General features: G+C 37.3%; 1 protein-coding gene across 6 annotated transcripts in view; it reads left to right on the forward strand.

Moving 5' to 3' along the window:
- Window positions 1-18,839, forward strand: part of ubap2b (ubiquitin associated protein 2b) — a 31,065-nt gene extending 12,226 nt beyond the window's left edge. For 5 of the 6 annotated variants that reach the window (XM_058784596.1, XM_058784594.1, XM_058784598.1 and 2 more), the window contains exons 12-27: window positions 706-910; window positions 2,696-2,931; window positions 6,589-6,776; window positions 9,409-9,553; window positions 10,029-10,068; window positions 10,178-10,313; window positions 10,424-10,469; window positions 10,601-10,793; window positions 10,923-11,014; window positions 11,120-11,170; window positions 11,873-11,948; window positions 12,065-12,418; window positions 13,014-13,112; window positions 13,929-13,990; window positions 17,793-17,975; window positions 18,142-18,839. In XM_058784596.1, coding sequence (XP_058640579.1) covers window positions 706-910; window positions 2,696-2,931; window positions 6,589-6,776; window positions 9,409-9,553; window positions 10,029-10,068; window positions 10,178-10,313; window positions 10,424-10,469; window positions 10,601-10,793; window positions 10,923-11,014; window positions 11,120-11,170; window positions 11,873-11,948; window positions 12,065-12,418; window positions 13,014-13,112; window positions 13,929-13,990; window positions 17,793-17,975; window positions 18,142-18,222 — 2,187 coding nt within the window. In that variant the 3' untranslated portion in view covers window positions 18,223-18,839. The remainder of the gene's footprint in view (window positions 1-705; window positions 911-2,695; window positions 2,932-6,588; window positions 6,777-9,408; window positions 9,554-10,028; window positions 10,069-10,177; window positions 10,314-10,423; window positions 10,470-10,600; window positions 10,794-10,922; window positions 11,015-11,119; window positions 11,171-11,872; window positions 11,949-12,064; window positions 12,419-13,013; window positions 13,113-13,928; window positions 13,991-17,792; window positions 17,976-18,141) is intronic. The other variant, XM_058784599.1, reaches the window with a different exon arrangement.

The raw sequence follows: 18,839 nt of genomic DNA on the forward strand, positions 1-18,839 counted from the left end.
GTGATAAGCGACAATTTATAAATGGATTTCTAATAAATGCTGTCCATTTGCGTTTTCTATATTAAATAACAATGAAAGTTAATAATAAAAAGTTTCTTTCTGTAAATCAGCAATTTTAGAATTATTTCTGAAGGATCATGTTACACTGAAGACTGGAGAAATAATGCTGAAAATTCAGCAACAATTTTAAAATATCCAAATTGAAATCATTATATAAATAATGTATATAATGATATTCTTTAAAGTTTTTGCTGTTTTTCATCAAATAAATGCAGCCTTGGTGACCATTAGAGACTTATCTTTAAAAAAAGAGAGAAAAAAAAAAAAAATCATACCAACACCAAACTTTTACCAGAATTGACACAATCTCACTGTCCCTTTAAATTAGCTCTGTGATGTTTTAAACCAATGCTTCAAATTAGAGGATAAAATTAAATAACTATAAACTACAAAAACTGCTAATAAATCATATAGTGTGCATTACTTACTGCATAGCAATCTACTTATTGTATAGTCTTTGTATGAAATGTCAAAAGAACTTGGGTACAAAGATGGCACTTAAGTCTCAAACTTGATAAAATAGTGTTTTGAATGGCATTCGTTTTTTGCTGTTAAATCAAAATTGATAGAGTCATGAAATTTACTGACACTGCTGTTGAGTACTAATATTTTGCTATCGTGACAACCCTTCTTTTTTTCTTTTAGTCCATGCTGGGATCCAGGCTTCCCCAGAATGACGTACAGAAAATGGAGCCAATCAGCACACCCCGAATTGCCCCTTTGTCCAATCAGGTTTCAGGGGCACTGAGCAATGGCACTGCATCTGTTGAATCTACTGCTCCGGTGCCTCTTGAAACTACCCCTGTGACTCTGAATGAACCCAAGGAGACCCCTGTTACAACAACTCACTGTAAGTACTCTGCGTGCACACTGGGGTTGCCCAGTCTGGGGTGCGTTTTCCGAAAGCTACTACGGTCGCAAGTTCTGTCGTTGCCAATAGAATTCAATGGAACTAACCATAGTTAGCTAACGATTCTTTTGGGAAATGCACCCTGTACTGTTACATGAAATGCACATGTAACTGGAGGTCATTGACCATTGCATCTCAGGGGTGCAAACTTGTCACCTTTCGGCGAAATTCGCCGTTTTCACCTTGAAATAGGTCATTCACGTGAATCATGTAGATCTTTAAAAAAAATAAAATAAAATTGGGTGTGGGGGGGGTCGTTGTCGTAGCTGCAAGTCATCTGTGTCACGCCACGTAGCGTTTTTTTTCCCCTGTTGGCAAAGGAATGGACCCGCCCTACTCTGCCTCTGATTGGCTTACCTTCATGTACTTTCCCTCATCCAACCAATCTCACTCCTGGAGCCTAACTTTTAGACTCTGCAGGCAACTATCCATATTTCGGATGGAATGCATTTGTGTCTGCTGTAAATCATGGTGTTCCAGTTTAAATGGTGATTACTGCGTGAGGCTGGTTTTTTTTGTGTGTGAGGCTGCTGTTGCGATAGCTATGAAGATTGTAAGTTACGGTATCGCTACATTAGTTTGCTAACCTTTGCAAAAATACTCCTCAGTCTCGACCTTTACATTTGTCTCTCATATCAGTAAGCTATTACTCTGACATAAAGTCGATTTGAGAACTGTTCAACCTAAAAGTAAAGCATACCGTTTAATGTACAGTAATATTAGTATCACTTAGCTCAAGTGGAGGCAGCGCTAAGCCATAGCTAAGTGTCAGCCTGTAATAGAAGCCATAGCTAAGTGTCAGCCTGTAACAGCCTGTTTCAAAACGGAGAGAAACCACGCATTTAGCCCGTCAGCTGCTTTAAAAATTAGAGTGCTGAAATTAAGGTTTACAGTGGTTTATTTACCCTGACTAAGTTCATGTAACATCTTAACAACAATCCTTGTTGATTGTAGACCGTAGTTGTCGCTCAAACGTCTTTTAATCATATAAAGGTTTATTCTTGAATGGTGCACTGCAAAAAATGCTTTTCTTACTTTTTTTTTTGTCTGGTTTCTAGTCCAAATATCTAAAAATTCTTAATTCAAGAAGCATTTTCTAGACGAGTAAAAATTCTTGTTTTCAGAAGAAAAGTCAATTAAGAGTTTTTTTTTTTTTTTTAATTCTTTAAAACAAGCAAAATTATCTGCCAGTGGGGTAAGCAAAATAATCTTATTTCAAACCAAAAACAAGATTTTGACATTTGACTTGTTTAAAAAAAAAAAAAATAAAAAAAGATTTTATTTTAAGGATTATTAGATATTTGGACTGGAAACAAGATGAAAAAAATGTAAGAAAAGCATTTTTTGCAGTGTGTAACATTTTCTCCCTATAAAAGCAGTTTGACTTGCCATTGTGTGTGAAATGTGCTATGTGAATTAACTTGCCTTTACCTACGTTGGCATTTAACTAGTTCAGGTAGCCAAACTTTACCACTCACCCACTTCAATTTTTTTTTTTCAGAGTGAGGTAATGAGAGATTTTGAGGAGTAAGGTGCCCTTACTGTGGCTCAACTAGAGGCTGGAGTTAGTTTAGTTTAGTTTGTCATCCTTTTCACCCCTGATCATGCCTTGTAATCAGTGTGGTTTTACACATCCCTAACGCATTCTTTAACATTTTGAACAAATTCTCTGCCAAGGTTTGACAGAGACTGACACATGTTGGAATGTGTCTCTTCTGTCTATAGTGGACCTGAAGCCCCAACCTGACCCATCCCCCATCCTCGGTCGTCTGACCCAGCATCAGAATGCAGCACTCCAGTCGGACCTGCCGGCTCAGGCCCGAGACCCTGCCCCACTTCCTCCACATGATGGGCCTTCTCCGACACTGAAACCCCTCTGTGAGCCTGTCATCACCACGACAGAGCCACCACAACCCAGAAACATCAGACCACAGAGACGGAGAGCACCACCTCCCTCTAAGGTGACAAAATACCCTATACCCCTTTTTATTGTTTGTGAGTTCTGTTGTAAATGTATGCGAGCGTTAGCAGTGTGATTATAGCAGCCGTAAAAGGCTGCTGAAGGTCTTCACTAGGACTGGGCAAAACAATAGATTTTTTGATTAATTGTTTAAAATGACGTTGATTCGATATTGATTCTCAAAATCCACGAATCAATCATTTCTGGTATTAATTACTAGGGATGGGACAATACACCTACCTCCCGATTCAATACTATCACGATACTTGGGTGCTGATATATGTATTGCGTTTTTTTTTTTTTTAAACTCTAGACCATGGGAAAAAGTTGAATGATGCACTTAATATACAGACTGTCACGATTAAAATAAATAAATAAATAAATAACACATCTTAGCAGTCATTTTTCCTGTTTTATTTCAGTTTTCAGTAAACAAAAACAAGCAAACAGCCACAGAAAGTCCAATAGAAAAATACTTTTTGAAATAAAGTGCTCATCAAACTAGTTCCATTTAATTTAATAAAATAAAATGAAGAGTCTGTGAACGCTTTCTTTAACATCAAACTTAACTCGAAAGCCATTCTTTTAAATACTGGACTGCATTAAATAAAATATATAAAATAATTAACCCCTTAGCATTCCTAAGGTCTCTTTTTGAATGGGATTTGTATCAAAACAAAAGCAAATTTATTTCACAAAAATTAAGACTGTTAAGAATATGATTAATACTGAATAAACATCCTATAAGGTAAAGCTATTAAATAGCAGTCCCAAACTAGTTTTTGTTAATACAATTAAGTTGGTTTGAGCCACAACAGTCATTTAAACATATACAAACTGACACAAAGTGAAAATAACATGGTATTTTTGGGTTATGGAAACAACCGTTACCATGGTAAATATACAATACTAACTTGAGCTGTTAATGAAATGTGTAAACTGTGTAATAACATGTATGGGGTTATTAGCAGAGAACAGAGCAGAACTTGAATTTCGGTGCGGGATTGCAGCTATTACCGGTAATAATCATTCTACTCATTCCCGCAGGTTCCGACGGAATGTATCACATTTGCACCTGCTTTTAAGTCTTGATAAATCACTCGCGCGCTATGTGCACAGATCGCGATAAGGAGAGTGACAGCTTTTAATAATAATTAAGGGAGTTTGCAAATGTGATATTGATTTAATACAACAGATCAATAAACAAGTACTGCATTTTTGCTCTATATCATCAACGAAAATAGTTCTAAATAAAGTAACAGCTGAGCCACTGCACATCTCTAAAATCAAACACAGGTTACTGTATAATTTCAGTTATTTAAATCATTTAATAGTTCTGTATTCAAAATTGTATATTTAAAACATTAATCTCCACATTTATGAATTTAATTGCACTCATGCCACCTCTGAGCCTCATTAAACGTCTGAAAATGTCCACCTCTGTAGTACAAATTAATTTCTTATTTATACTAATTTCATATAATTGGTAACTTATGTCATCTTCTACTTATTAATAATTTTTTTTTTTTTTTAAATAGAAATTTTAAAAAGCTTATAAACACAATTTGAGTCAAATGTCACCGAGTTAGCAAGGCTAATTTTTTATCAGAATTTGATTATTGATCAGAAGCTGCTCCTAATTCAATTAGGAGGACAAAGCTCCTAAAAAGAAAAGTAAGCATAGAGCCATGTGTAACACATTAGATCCATGCATGAGGTCTTAAAGAGACAGCAGCCTAAATAAACCTGCTGCTGTCTTTCATTATACAGTGAAGACTATCCAGTGTTATTTTACAGTTGAATAGATTATAGTTAGACCTAACTGAAAAAATTAAAGTACTAATAATTTAATTTGTATCTTATTTTTGTTTGTGCTATTGATTGTCATTTAATTTATTTGTTCTTATTTTATTATTTACTAAATTATTCAAAGTCATGCTACTTTTTTTTTAGTTAATATAAATTCAGTTCTGAGTGCAGGTGATTCTTGGGTGGGGAGGGGGCGTGGTCCATGGGAAATAGTTCTGCCACCACAACTGGAAAAAATCCTAGAATTAGAAAAATGCATTTACAAAAGTAAAAAGAAAATTCCCCTGTAAATCAATTTGTCAAATGTCACCTTGTATTAAAAAGGCAAATTTTTTATCAATGTTTTATTATTGATTAGAAGGTGCTCCTTAATTTTTTTAATTAGGAGGACAAGCGCTCCTAATTACAAGAAGAAAAACACGGCTCTTAAACTGGGTGTGTGACGGGTATGGCTGTGGATCCGGGGTTTGGCCGAGGAAAAATTCAGTCAAAAGTTTTTTTTTGCTCTAACCCCTGCAATCTCCAGTGTTTCCCATTTGTTGATTTATTTGTGATGGGCCACCACAATATCCACCGCCCACTGCCGTCAGCTTCCGCGTCTCACACTCACAAGTGTGAATTTAGCACAATATTTAGCAACTTTCAGACCCTTTTGGCGGCTTTTTTTCCATAACAGGTACATACTGACAAAGCAACTTTTTTAAAAATACCTTAGCTATCGTTCAATTGGAAGATGTCGCCAGTACTGCCCCGTGAGTGCGAGGTCTGACTGTCCCGGCGCAGTGTTGCCTCTCTTGGCGACTGTTCTGTGCAGTGAGTGGCAGAGAAGCAGCGCATTCAGTTGGTTGTACCACAGCAGACTCCTCAATAAATCATTTACAAAACCGCGTTTCCAAGCACCTTACTGACTGTTTGGACTTTTAAATTTGAGTGTAATTCGTCTGTTAAAATGCTCGTAGTTTGTTACTCAGATGCAGGCAGTGCGCTGAATGAGACAAAACGGTAATATAGCCAAAACCACCACATATAGTCGCTTTTTGGTTTATAAATCAGGATTTAAGGAGTATAACCAGGGATCACTCTCACTAATGTAGTATTAATGGGTCGTGTTTACTATTTATACTTGTTTCATGTATGACAACAGAAAATATAATGTGAACCGCTTTATTGGGCATTCAGTTGTATTACAGTATGTGACGGTTCATAGTTGAACAGATCTGAAGTGCCAAAACTCGTCTGAACGCAAACTTGACAAAATGAAGTCATAAATATGCAAATTAATGTGACGTCACCCGCCGCCAAAAGTCTCTCTCAATCTTGTGGGAAACACTGTACACCGTTACAAGAAGACCTTAAAATAAAGTGTAGCCAAACTTTTTTTAAAGGAATCACATTTGTTTTGTTCTTTTTAATTTTAACAGTAAACCTCTGTTGTGCAGCACTTTGTTTGCCAAAAATAAAAGGGTTTAATTTTCTTTTGCTTAGGATAAATTAATGTTTTATGCCTTCATTTGATTACTAGAAAAATTAAGAAAAACATCTTATAGGGCTCTATTATTGTTTAAAAAAACGAATACGTTTAAAATACAGGCCTGTGGCTCATAATTTTATTAATGCACCATTTGTAAACTGATGTTTACGGTTCATTTTTTAAGTTTTATTATAATTTAGACATGCTTTTTGACTTATTAAAATGTAATTAAACCATAAACAGAATCCAGAAAAATTAAAACAAACATTATATTGGAGAAAAATAAAATGAGTTTCATAGTGACCTGTTTACCTCATTTGTATTAGTTTAAATGACTTTTTGATCTTAATGAACAACTAAATGTGTTTTGTTTGCCAGATCCCCTCTTCAGCAGTAGAGATGCCAGGGTCTGCTGACATGTCCGGGCTGAATGTGCAGTTTGGTGCACTGGATTTTGGATCTGAATCCACTGTGGAGAATCTCAACCAATCAGAAAATAGCTGTCAGGAATCTGTGGCCGCTCCTCAAACCCAGAGCAGCCTGTACTCCAAATCCACTGCCATCAGGTCTGTCTGTCCACCTGTGTGTCTTTCGTTTATGCATGTTTACAAGATCTTAAAGGTATATTTCACCCAAAAATAAAAATTATTTGCTCACTCAAGTCGGTCCAAATGTTTTCTGAAGAGACATGGCTGCTTTATATGATGGACAGATTTAATTTAGGCCTTTATACACACAAACATTGATCAACGTGCACACCCAGAGCACATCAAATATGGTGAACAAGGCTTAAACTTGCATGCTTGACTAGGTTTGGATATCGAGAACCGTTTCCTAGAACTGGGTATTTGATAAGACATGCATTTCAAATCTTCATAACGATTCCTGCGTTCACATTTTAATGTGATTTTTAAACCATTTAAGAGCAAGAAGGGAAAGAACTTGTGCGCCATTTCTCGTGCCACGCGCACATCTGAAGCGCGAGCACAGAGAACCATGATCCTGGTGCAATTTCCCGGCCTGTGTCTGTTCTTGAACAGTTCTGTGCATTTCCACTACTGAAAAGGTAGTTCGGGGATGGAACTGACTTTCACATCTTGCGAACAATATGCACAAAATGATGTCAATATATGCTCGTAAACTCAGCCGTTTTTTTTTTTTTTTTTTGTCTTAAGTAAACGTAAACGGATGAGGAAAACACTTGTATTTTTAGATCTTCATGCATTAAGTGTTCGAGACAGTAGTCTAATAAACAAGTGCTGCCTGACAATAATGTAAATCAAGGAACAAAAGAAAATCATTCACTGATCATCTTTGAATGAACTTTTGATTTCAATTTCTGTACTTGAAATTTGAATTGTATTTATGCTATTACTAATTGATTAGTTTGTTCCTATTTTATTACTGTTAACTTGTCTTTAATGTTTATATTAGTCTAGTTTAGCTGTGTTTTTTTTTTGTTAAAGGAGTCATGATGTTGTTAAAAAGAACTTTATTTTGTGTATTTGGTCTAATGCGACGTTTATGCGGTTTAAGGTTTTAAAAAACATTATTTTCCACATACTGTACATTGTTGCTCTGCCTTTCTGAAATGCATCGATTTTTACAAAGCTCATCTTTCTGAGAAGCAAGGCATGCTCTGATTGGCCAGCTATCCAGTACGTTGTGATTGGCTGAATACCTCAAGCGTGAGACGGAAATGTTATGCCCCCTTACCCTATTGTGATGCTATGTCCCGGCGCGATGACACAAAAGCAATAAAACCCATTATAAATGAGGCATTTGTTGCATCCAGTGGGGACATAATTACTGATGATAATGACTTCTACATTTTAATGTCTTTTTACATGTCGCGTAAACATTACCATGTCTGCATTTGTGATCGGAGAAACGACAAACAACAAGCACTACTCTACACTGCTCAAAACCCGCGTTTGAGTAGTCAGTGGCAAATTCTTTAAATAAGAAAACGTACTTGCAGGCTGTGAGTCAGAAGCGCCAGACTGTCCTTGCAAAGTTGGAATTCCCCCACTTTATAGAAACAGCCTTTGAGCACAGTTGGCATTGTAAGCTACTCTCCCAGGTTCAGGAAATAGTCCTCTGTTAAAATGTGCTGCACACACTCGAATATTTGTCGTACTGTTCTGGAACAGTGTTGTAAATACAACTTAACCACTGATTTCTAGTTGTGTCCTCTTTTGGAAGCCCAAACAAAGTACTTTCAATTTCACAACAAAACACAGCGTCTCCAGGACATGGCGCCGGTGGCAGCAACAATACTACAGCGAGAATAATAGTTCCGCCCTCTTTCTTTACGTATACATTTGGGCCTTGTTTTGCAAATCGTCCCACGCCGTGATGTAGACATGTGGGGGCGTGTTTGAATGAGCCGTTTTAGGAGGGCGTGGACGAGTCTTAACTTTTATAAAGAATATCTCTTTGGTTTTGAGAAATATCTCTTTGGTCTTTGCAACTTCAGGGATGTTCAGGCATGCACAAACAGCTTGTAACACTCCAAAGAGAAAGGAAACCATGAAATCGCATCACATGACCCCTTTAAAAACATAGGCCAAAGTTCCTCTTGTAGGCCTAAGTGTTCTGTAGGCTACAGATTTTGCTGTTATTCAGCTGCAACAGAACGCTTTGTAAAAAGACAGAATAAATGTTTAGCGTGAACTATCGATTGTTCTTTTATGCCAAAAATCATAAGGATATTAAGTAAAGATCATGTTCCACAAAGACATTTTGTAAATGTGCTACCGTAAATATCAAAACTTAATTTTTGATTAGTAATATGCATTGCTAAGGACTTAATTTGGAAAATTTTAAAGGCGATGTTCTCCTTTTTTCTTTTTTTTTTTTTTCTTTTGCACCCTCAGATTCCAGATTTTGAAGTAGTTGTATCTCAGCCAAATATTGTCCCATCCTAACAAACCATACATCAAGCTTACTTATTCAGCTTTCAGATCATGTATAAATCTCAATTTTAAAAAAACTGACCCTTAAGACTGGTTTTGAATATGAATGAGGGAGAGTAAATGATCACAGAATTTTTGGGAGGAATATTTTTCTTAACATTGTGTAAATACAATATGTTTGTTTGATATCAACATTGGCACAAATACTATTGTTAAAACCCAGAACATTCCACAAACAAATGACTTTAATGCATTTCTAATCTTATTTTTCTTGTTTTAGTGAGTCTCTAGGTGGCTTGCCTCAAGCAGTAATGGAGTCCAATTACCCATCAGCCTCTCTTGTTTTACCAAGCACTACTGCCCCTCCTGTCTTGGCTCCATCCTCAGCTAGCAGAGTGGAGTCATCCGCCACCACCCCTCTCAGTGTATGACTAAAATTAATCACATTTACCATTACACAGGCAAAATGCAGCCATTTCTTCTGGAATCCTCACGATCACTTACTTAGTTGCAGATTTTGCTCCTATTCAAGTTGGCTACTTTGACCAACAGTAAGCTGCTTGCTTTGAAAGTGATTTCTGTGTGAGTGGTGCTTCATGCATACCGAAGCTCTTAACATTGACCCTTTTTTTGCTTTCACCTTAATTAGGTTAGCTTGGTCCAAACTATCCAGAACTATCTGAACTGATTTTGTTCAGGGTTCCTATGTTTATTGGAAATACCTGGAAATATCAAGAAATTTGATATGTCTCCTCTTTGGGTTTTCCTTGCCAATAGTGATTTATAATAACTTTTTATTTGATTTTAAATGTTTTTTTTTTGTTTTTTTCATCCCTATAAATTCTTTTTTTTGCATAATGGTCTTAATGGTCTAACAGCTAAATGTTTTTCCCCCCACAGAATGGATTCAGTGAAATGAGGACGTCCAGCGCACAGGAAGGTAAATGAGTTCTGTGTTAACAGGCTTGCCATTTTTACCTGTACTTTCTTTGCTAGGTAAACTTGTAGCATAGGCAGCACTTTACATTTTTGATCTGATGTATCTGCAGCTGCTCCGTCCAGCACCCCTCTGCCCGTATCCACAGCCCTGTCCACAGAGATTAGCTTGTCATCTTCATCACTCTCATCTTCCTCCTCTTCAACAGCAGCGCCTGTCCTGAGCACAGCTATTCCATCACTTAGCAGGTATGACTGACCACCCCTTTCGAATTTCAATCTCATTAAATATTCACGAGAAGCAAGCAGTCTCCTTATGGTCTTATCGTTGCTTTTTCTTTTTTCTGTCACGTGAGCAGCATTAACTCTCCTGGATCTTCTGCACCCACCAGCTGTTCCCTGAGCGTAAGTGACTCATGAGGCTCCTTCCGTTTCCAGTTTCTCTTAGCTTCCTGATTTCAGCTTCTCTGTTTGAGGGGTTTTATATCAGGGATAAGTGTGACTGGATCAGTGTTAAATTGAATTGCTTCCTTCAGACACAGATGGGTGCTGAGGTGAACGTGAGCCTGTCCACGTACTCTGGCTCTGTGCCAAGCGTCTCCGGCTCGACGGTCAACTCAAACGGCCTGAGTGCTGGGAACCAGAGCCTCACCGCTAATGGCGCATCCGCTCCCTCTGCTGTCCGTTCTGCACCGCTGCAGACCAACATCACACCCTCCAACACCTCTGGTCAGTCGCAAAAACATTCACTGCATGATTATAGTGATGCAGCAGAGTTGCCAGGATTTTTATCATAATTGTCAATCTGTAAATGGTGTATTCTTGTTTCCAATTTTTTTTTTTTATATATATCTTCAGGTAAAGCTCCTCCTAACCTGGCTCAAGGAGTACCGCCGCTGCTGGCCAGTCAATATATCATGGGTCCTGGTGGCCTCCTTCCTGCTTACCCGGTTAGTGTATGGATGATCTGCTCTCAGATCGAGGAAGCCAAATTTTTACATGTTGACCTGTCTTGTACACATTTCTGATTTTTCTGTGCCTTCTCATCCCTAAAGCCAATCTATGGATATGAGGACCTACAGATGATGCAGTCCCGCCTGCCCATGGTAACCATTTCATAGTCAACTGCTTGTTTTCACACTCTTTTGACAATGCATTTCCTCCTATTAATAAAATAATTTAGCCAAAAATAAGTTCTGCTTAGTATGGCTGCACATTTTGGGGAATAAAAATACAATTGCTACTTTACTGATTTAAGATCTTTTTTTTTTGTTTTTTTTGTTTTTTTTTTTAACCTCCAAGTTCGCTGTGCTTGTTTGTGCTGCGCAATTTGGGCAAAATTTTTTTTAGTCGTATTGCTAAATAAAACACTATCTAACAATAAGAAATATTAATATTGTAACATTTACTATTTAGATATTTCACTGTAAAAAAAAAATGGAGCATTTGAGAATTTTTTTTTACGGTACAACTGTGAAATTGTCTGTCAATTGATTTTCAAACATTAAACCAAGCTTTTATGGCAGAATCCCACAGCGAGCCGTTAAAGCTTCTCTTTGGTTGACAGCAGCTGTTTTGAAAGAGCCTTTTTTAATTACAAGTATAGGAAGATGTTGCATGTTGTTCCCTAATGCATGTTTATAACTCAAACTCAAGCACATGCAGAGATTTCATGTGGAGGAGATTTTACTGTGATGTTAATATGATAAATTGACTAAATGATGTCAGTTTTTATTTTTGGATGATCTGTCCCTTGATACTTATTTCTCATATTAATTGAATTGTTTTTTGGTCACTTTTCTATGGAGGATTATTATGGCATGACTTTCCCTGGAACAGCGCTAGCTGGCAGAGATGGAGGATTAGCAAACAATCCCTACTCAGGTAAGCTGCCATCGTTGTTGCTATTAAAGCACAAAGATTGTTACGCTTGTGCAAATAGGACAATCCAGTACTTAATCAGTCTAAAAAGACTGTTCTGTATTGTCTTGCTTGTACAGGTGAGCCTACCAAATTTGGCCGCAGCGACTCAAACTCCCCAGCCCCTGCCACCAGTCTCTCCTCAGTGCCCCCCTCACAGTCTCAACAAAGTGCTGTCCCCCCTCATAATCAAGGGCCGCAGAACCCAGGTCAAGCCCAGCAAGGTCAGACCCAGGCCTTCCTCAACCCCCCTCTGCCTCCAGGTTATGGCTACACCAGCCTGCCCTACTACCCCGGGGTGCCGGGAATGCCCAGTGCCTTCCAGTATGGCCCCACTGTCTTCATGCCTCCAGCGTCCACAAAGCAGCACAACATGGGCCCGTCCAGCCAGTACCAACACCAGGCCGGATACAGCCAGCACACGTATGGCCCAGGTACATAAAATGTAACTTTTGCATAAAATGCATATAAACATCAGTTGCCATTCGTAGATTTTTAAATGCATAGTTTTATATATTTTTTTTTCTTCTTTTTTTTGTGGAGGGCAAAATATATAATGCAATACAATGATGATTAAAAGATAAACAAATAAACATTCCTCAAAACCTTATGGATCATATTTGATAATCCAATTTTAACATGATTTTCTAAAAAGTAATATATGGATAATCAAGTAAACGTAAGTTTATTCGGTCCTTTAAATGTTTATCTTGAAACATTACTAACGATATAAAAGTTATTCTTACATTTACTATATAAAAATATTGAAGATTTCACTGTAAAACAAAAAGTGTACCACAACCTGATGGTGGACATTTTTAGAATTAATACTAAAAGGATTTTTACTTGCTGTAAGTATAAACTAGACAGAAGTATAATCAGGTGACAGAATGCATATAGTAGATTGTGTAGAACATGATTTTCAGTCAAATTGATGATTTAGAGGTCTTAGGATTTTGAGGGTCCTGAAATGTTAATCATTGGGGCTGTAAAATGGACTTCCTTATTTGAAATCTCTTTTCTCCTAAGGTTATGATGAGTTGTCCCAGGCTCATGCTGGAGATTACGGGAAAGGAGGATATGGAGGGAGCTCCCAGGCCAAAGCAGTCAGCAACAGCTCGGGAAAAGGTAGATTTTGCACTCACAATTAATGCACAGATGTTGTTGTTTTTAGGGCTGCAACTAGCAATCATTTTGATAATCAATTAATCTGTTGATCATATCTTCGACACACCTGATGATGAAAATTGTCACGCGGACAGCCAAAGTATTTTTTGGAGCTTTACAGATGAGGGTACTACAATAAAATTTCAGTTATGTGCTGAAGAAACCATGACTTAAAGTCATTAAACACACATCTGTAAAATGCATTCATAGAAATATTTTCAAAAAATGGAAATTACTGCTTTTGAAGCGTGACTCCTGATTGTTTTCCATGCACAGCGTGGAGAGGCGATTTGATAATCAAATTTTTCATCATTAGTTTGGATTAGTAGTTGCAGCCTGGCTTGATTCACTAGGATATGGAGTGCTGTTGGAATAAGTCCTGAAACCTGGAAACAAGCTTTATTATTTTTTTCCCCTCCCCCCCTCTCCTGTGGTGTGGTTTGGTTATAGTATAAAAAGCTTTTTACTACTTTGGATTGTATTTAGGCTTCAAAATTCATAGGTTTTTAATTTGTGAAGATTATCATGATGAACAAAATGTGTAATCACAAATATTGTTCATCACAGAGCTTATTTTCTGCAATAAACCCAATATGATTTTCCACTGGCTTTTGGGTTTTGTCGAGGGAACTAAGGTCACGTTAACTTCTGGTTATCGCTGCAGTGCTCTGGAAAAGTTTACTAATCAGACTCTAATAACTGTTCAGAGATTGCAGATGTGTTGAATAAGGTCAAATTTAAGATGACTTGAATTGACCATTTGAAACCTTTCTTTAGCACCAGGACTGTCTGGATCAGCGAGTTCAGAGCTCACTGGAGCAGTGTACAGCAAGACCCAGGTGAGCTTCACATTTCTGCTTGTTTTTTGTTTTACTTCATCCTCCTTGCACCAAAACAGTCAATATTTAGTTTTACTTGGCCATTTTCCACCCTCTCAGTATCACTTCATATCTACCTTATTTTTCAACGCTGCATAAGCTATTTCCTGTGAATGTTCGAGACTCCCCATTTATTAGCATCTATACTGTAGGTAAATAACCAGAAGAATAACAAATAGTAAATGGTAAAACTGCTACCAGTATATTTATGATTACGATAATAAATTTTGTAACATCAAGCAGCATAACGTACTGGATTTGTACAGCTAAAATAACTGTAAGCGCCTGACACCAGAAGCTTTGCACGTTCGACGTAAAAATGGCTGCACCTGCTCTTATGTTTAAAAAGCCAGATGGATTAAACTGTTGTTTGTTGCTACTGTACTTTTGAGACTTGTATCTGCAAATTTGCTAACTTTGCATCTGATGTTCATATGTAGTCGCTTTCATGTGCACATAGTTGTGATGTCAACCAAAGCCAATTACTAGGAAGATTGCATATAAAGCATAAACAAAAGACAAAGAACAAATGAAGCACAGTTTTATTGAATTTCTGATTGCTTGGTTTATGGTCAGTCATCACAATAGCATTAAAAGTTCTTCACAACTGCCACTAGGGGGCAAATTGCAACAGACATTTCCAGAGGTCACAGACAGTGAAATAGCAGCTTATGTCTTAGACTAACTCACTGTGGTTTACAAACATGAGGAAAAACCAAATCGGCTTAAATGGTTCCCTCTTAACTTTGATCCTAGCTTTTGAACTACGACATTCATTATTATTTAGGCTGATAATTTATTATGTTTTATATTTATAAAAAAACTATATATATATATATATATATATGCGCTAAAATGTTCCACCAACCGCCCGCACCTATATTTTTGTCTGATTTAGATAACCGCACCCGATCGTCACATTCAGGGTTCATATGGTCATGAAATCCCCGGAAAAGTCATGGAATTTTAAAACGGCAATTTCCAGGCCTGGAAAGTTTTGGAAAAATAAACCCAGGAAGTTTTGGAAAAGTCATGGAAATCTGTTTCACAATCCTCTGTATAATAGAATTGTTTAATTAGGTCCTGAATTTGGGTGTGGGATTGTGCATATATCGCATTACTCATTCCTGCAGCTTTCAACTTTAAAATTTACTGTAAAACATTTATTCAATATAGCTTATAGGTTAGATGAGTAAATAAATCAAAACGCATGTGTATAAGTATTGGATCTGTGAAAGAGGTCTTGTGACAGCAGCCTAATAAAGCTGTGCCGTCTGTCATTAATGTTAATCAGCAAACATCAACAACAAAAGAAAGAGGAAATCCCTCACTGCTCTTGACTAAATGTTTTGTTGAATAACTTAATTTACACTTTATTCAATTTCTGTAGCCTATTTAGAAAATGTAGTTAATATTTGCATCATTATTGATTTCCTATCCACCCGCAAATAATCAAAGCATTTTTTTTTTTTATTACCCTAAGGCTCGAAATTGCGACCATTTTGGTCGCATAAGCTCTCATAATGTAATTGTGCGACCTCAAAATATATTTGGGCGCATTTGTGCGCGTGCATATAATTGTTGTAGTGCGACCTGTTTTAATTTCTCTAAAAGCGTTCACAGTTATGTGCCTTCTGTGTGCTGATACGGTGACCGGTCTGCCGTTCTATCATACGTTATATAACTTCATCTTTACGTTCTTAAATTTAATGCAGATTTTAGATTGGTTAATAACACCCGTAAAGGCGGCGTACAGTTTTCGGAGAGAATGGTTGAAAGACTTCGAGAGGCTCCGCTATGAAAAATGCACTGTGCTCTATGCACTGCATTCACTTTAAAGCCTGTGGGACGGAGTTTGCAGGTAACACTAACAGCATTCGCCACCGAATCTACGCATTTTAAGCTCGAGAGCTTGGTTAAATACAGAGAGTGCCAAACACAAGAAATGCAGGGACAAGTGTGTGGCAAAACTTTCAGGATCATCAGGTTCAATCGTTAAGGCCTTTAATTGTCAGGATGCTCACGTAAGGGGCTGCGATAATATCGTAATTGTTGTTTTAACGATGTGCGATTTGACATTATAGAGTATATTGCAAAAACCAAACACCTACAGAGAGTGCACGCACACATGACGTGAAGTTTAGTAGGTTAGACTAGTGCGCGTGCGCATTTACAGTGCATGATTCAGTCTATTAAAATGCATAACAAAATTCAAGATATGGGGGCTTTATATCATTTCATATAGTTAATATCACACGGACAGTGCCGTTTTTTTCGTCCAAAAATCAGCATGATTACAAATATGATATTGATTTTATACAACAGTTCAATAAACAAGAAGTTAATTGAGACTTACGTCTTAGACACCATATTTCCTGTTTTTGCTCCATCTCGACAACAAAAATAATTCCAAACAAAGCCACAGCACTGTTTTGCGTCTCTGAGCAACATGAAGGGGTTTCGTTCCTGAATGAATCAACCGTTTAAATGATTCGGTTCAATCGCAGTGACTCACTTATTAACAGTGACTTGATGCCACCTGCTGGCGATTGTAATTTCACATTTAAGGTATCTTTTAATTTTTAAAAATAATTTCAAATATCAGTATTCAACATTTTATGTTTACAGTATTAAAACATTATATATGCATGTGTAACTGTAGGTTAAATGCATTCATGTCCTGCATTAAGTAGGGTGTAAGTGCATCTAAATGCCACTTCAGAAATTCAAAATTCAAATTCAAAGATGAATTTTGTTGATACTGATTTCATTTGCTTGATAACAGCCCAAATGTCGTCTTATTCTAATTGACTGATTAAATTTAAGAATTTGACTCAAATGATGATGCACACTTTTAGAAAAAATGGCTTAATTGTGAAAATGACCATAAAAGGTAAAAATCAATTTAAACTTATTGGAAAATATTAATTTCTATCACTGCTGTGAACTGACCACCACACAGAATATGAAGAATATCAAAATCAGCTGTCCACGGTAGTCCTTAAGACTACCAGCACAATAACACAAGATCAGCACAATAACACAAGCAAAATCTCATCTAATTCTTGTTATCGATTAAAAAAGAGAGATACATTTTTGTCAATATTGCACACCCCTAGCCAGCCATTCTGCGCAATTTGCAGAGCTGAATGTAAAATTTAACACGGCATACACCATCCTAACCCTCGCCAAAGAGGAGATCTCTCTCTCTGTGTTTAACCAAACTCAGATTAACTTCGGTGGTTTTACGAAAGAAATCAGTCAGTGTTTCTTTTCATTTTCTCTCTTCTTCAGCCCTTTGCATCCCCCGCTGTAGTTATAGCTCCCTGTCACCTGACAGCAGGAAGCATTGACTGGGTGATTGACAGCTAATATATTAACCAATCTGCGTTAAAGTTAAGAATGTAAAGATGAAATCTGTTAATATATAATTTGTAGTTATGGTGCTCATTAATTTTTGGTGGGTGCTCCTAAATTTTAAAGTTGGGAGCACCAGTGCTACCAAGTAAAAAAGTTAATTTCGAGCCCTGTACCCGTTGCACACGCGGATATAACCACCATCCGCACATCACTAGTGTATATGTATACGTGTGTGTTGTATTTATTTTAGTTACATTTTTGCTGTTATTATAAATGCTATATAAAAATTAACATTTTAAAATTGTATTAATATTTAAAACAAAATATTAATTTAACTTATTGGGTCCTTTCAAGGCCATTTATCGAATTTGTTAATCTCATTTCTCTTCTCTGACCCTTCTAGTCATTTGACAAGCAGGGTTTCCCCACAGCAGCCGGCCCTGCGTTCAGCCTGCCCTCAGCTCTGGGAGGAACCGGCCCGCTTAACCCCGCAGGAGCCCCCGGATACGCACCCTTCCTTCATATCCTGCCCCATCAGCAGCCCCCCTCACAGTTACTGCACCACCACATGGCTCAAGACACACAGGTACATCGCGTCTACAAGTATTCAGAATCATTATTCTTAGATTACAATAGGTTTCTCATTAGTAAAGGTTTCTCAGCAAATTGTTTGATAATGTTAAGAATTTGCATATTAAATATGATTCAGTGGTCTTTATAGGGTTAATGTTGATACTTTTTGTCATCTGCAGGGCCAACGCAGTCAGTCCAACAGCATGCAGAAGAGTCAGGGCAAATCCAACTACAGCAGCTCTCCATACTGGGCTAACTGAACGCGCTGTTTATACTGTTACCCACATAAACGCCCGAATCTGTGTGTCTGCACTGTCCTGCCTCTAACATGAAATGCACACTCGCACAAACACCCGCCGTATCAGTTCTCCCCCGTCCCCCTCCTCCAACGTTCTCCTCTGCTTTTTTCCATTTTTGTTTTTTCCTTCTCTGAATTAGGTTTTCCATGTAAGATATTTATGTAAGTATTTATATATACTGTAAATGTTAAGAAGCCGAACATAAGATGTGGTTGCTCCATTTTATTTTTTTGAAGGACTTTTTTGTTTTGTTTTGTTTTTTTGTTTACTTTTTAAAAACTGCAGAGATGTAGCAAAAAATTAAAAGGAAAAGCATTTTGAGGAAAACTACAGAGACACTGCAATGAGAGCTAGAGCACTGATGGTGGAGGAGGGTGAACTGGGGTTTCATCCATTCAGACGTCTTGAGGGGCTTCACAAGCATCGAGAGCGCACCATTCTTGACTCTTTTCCTCTATGGATTGTTCTCCCATACAATGGTTCTGAAATTAATTTCTGTCACCTGAAAGAAAGGAAAAACGGCCCATAAATTTTATATTTTACTCTTGTTGCCCTCTGAATAAAGGTTCTGAGCTATT

Source organism: Onychostoma macrolepis, chromosome 08, assembly GCF_012432095.1.
Source record: "Onychostoma macrolepis isolate SWU-2019 chromosome 08, ASM1243209v1, whole genome shotgun sequence".
Classification (NCBI taxonomy): Eukaryota; Metazoa; Chordata; class Actinopteri; order Cypriniformes; family Cyprinidae; genus Onychostoma; species Onychostoma macrolepis.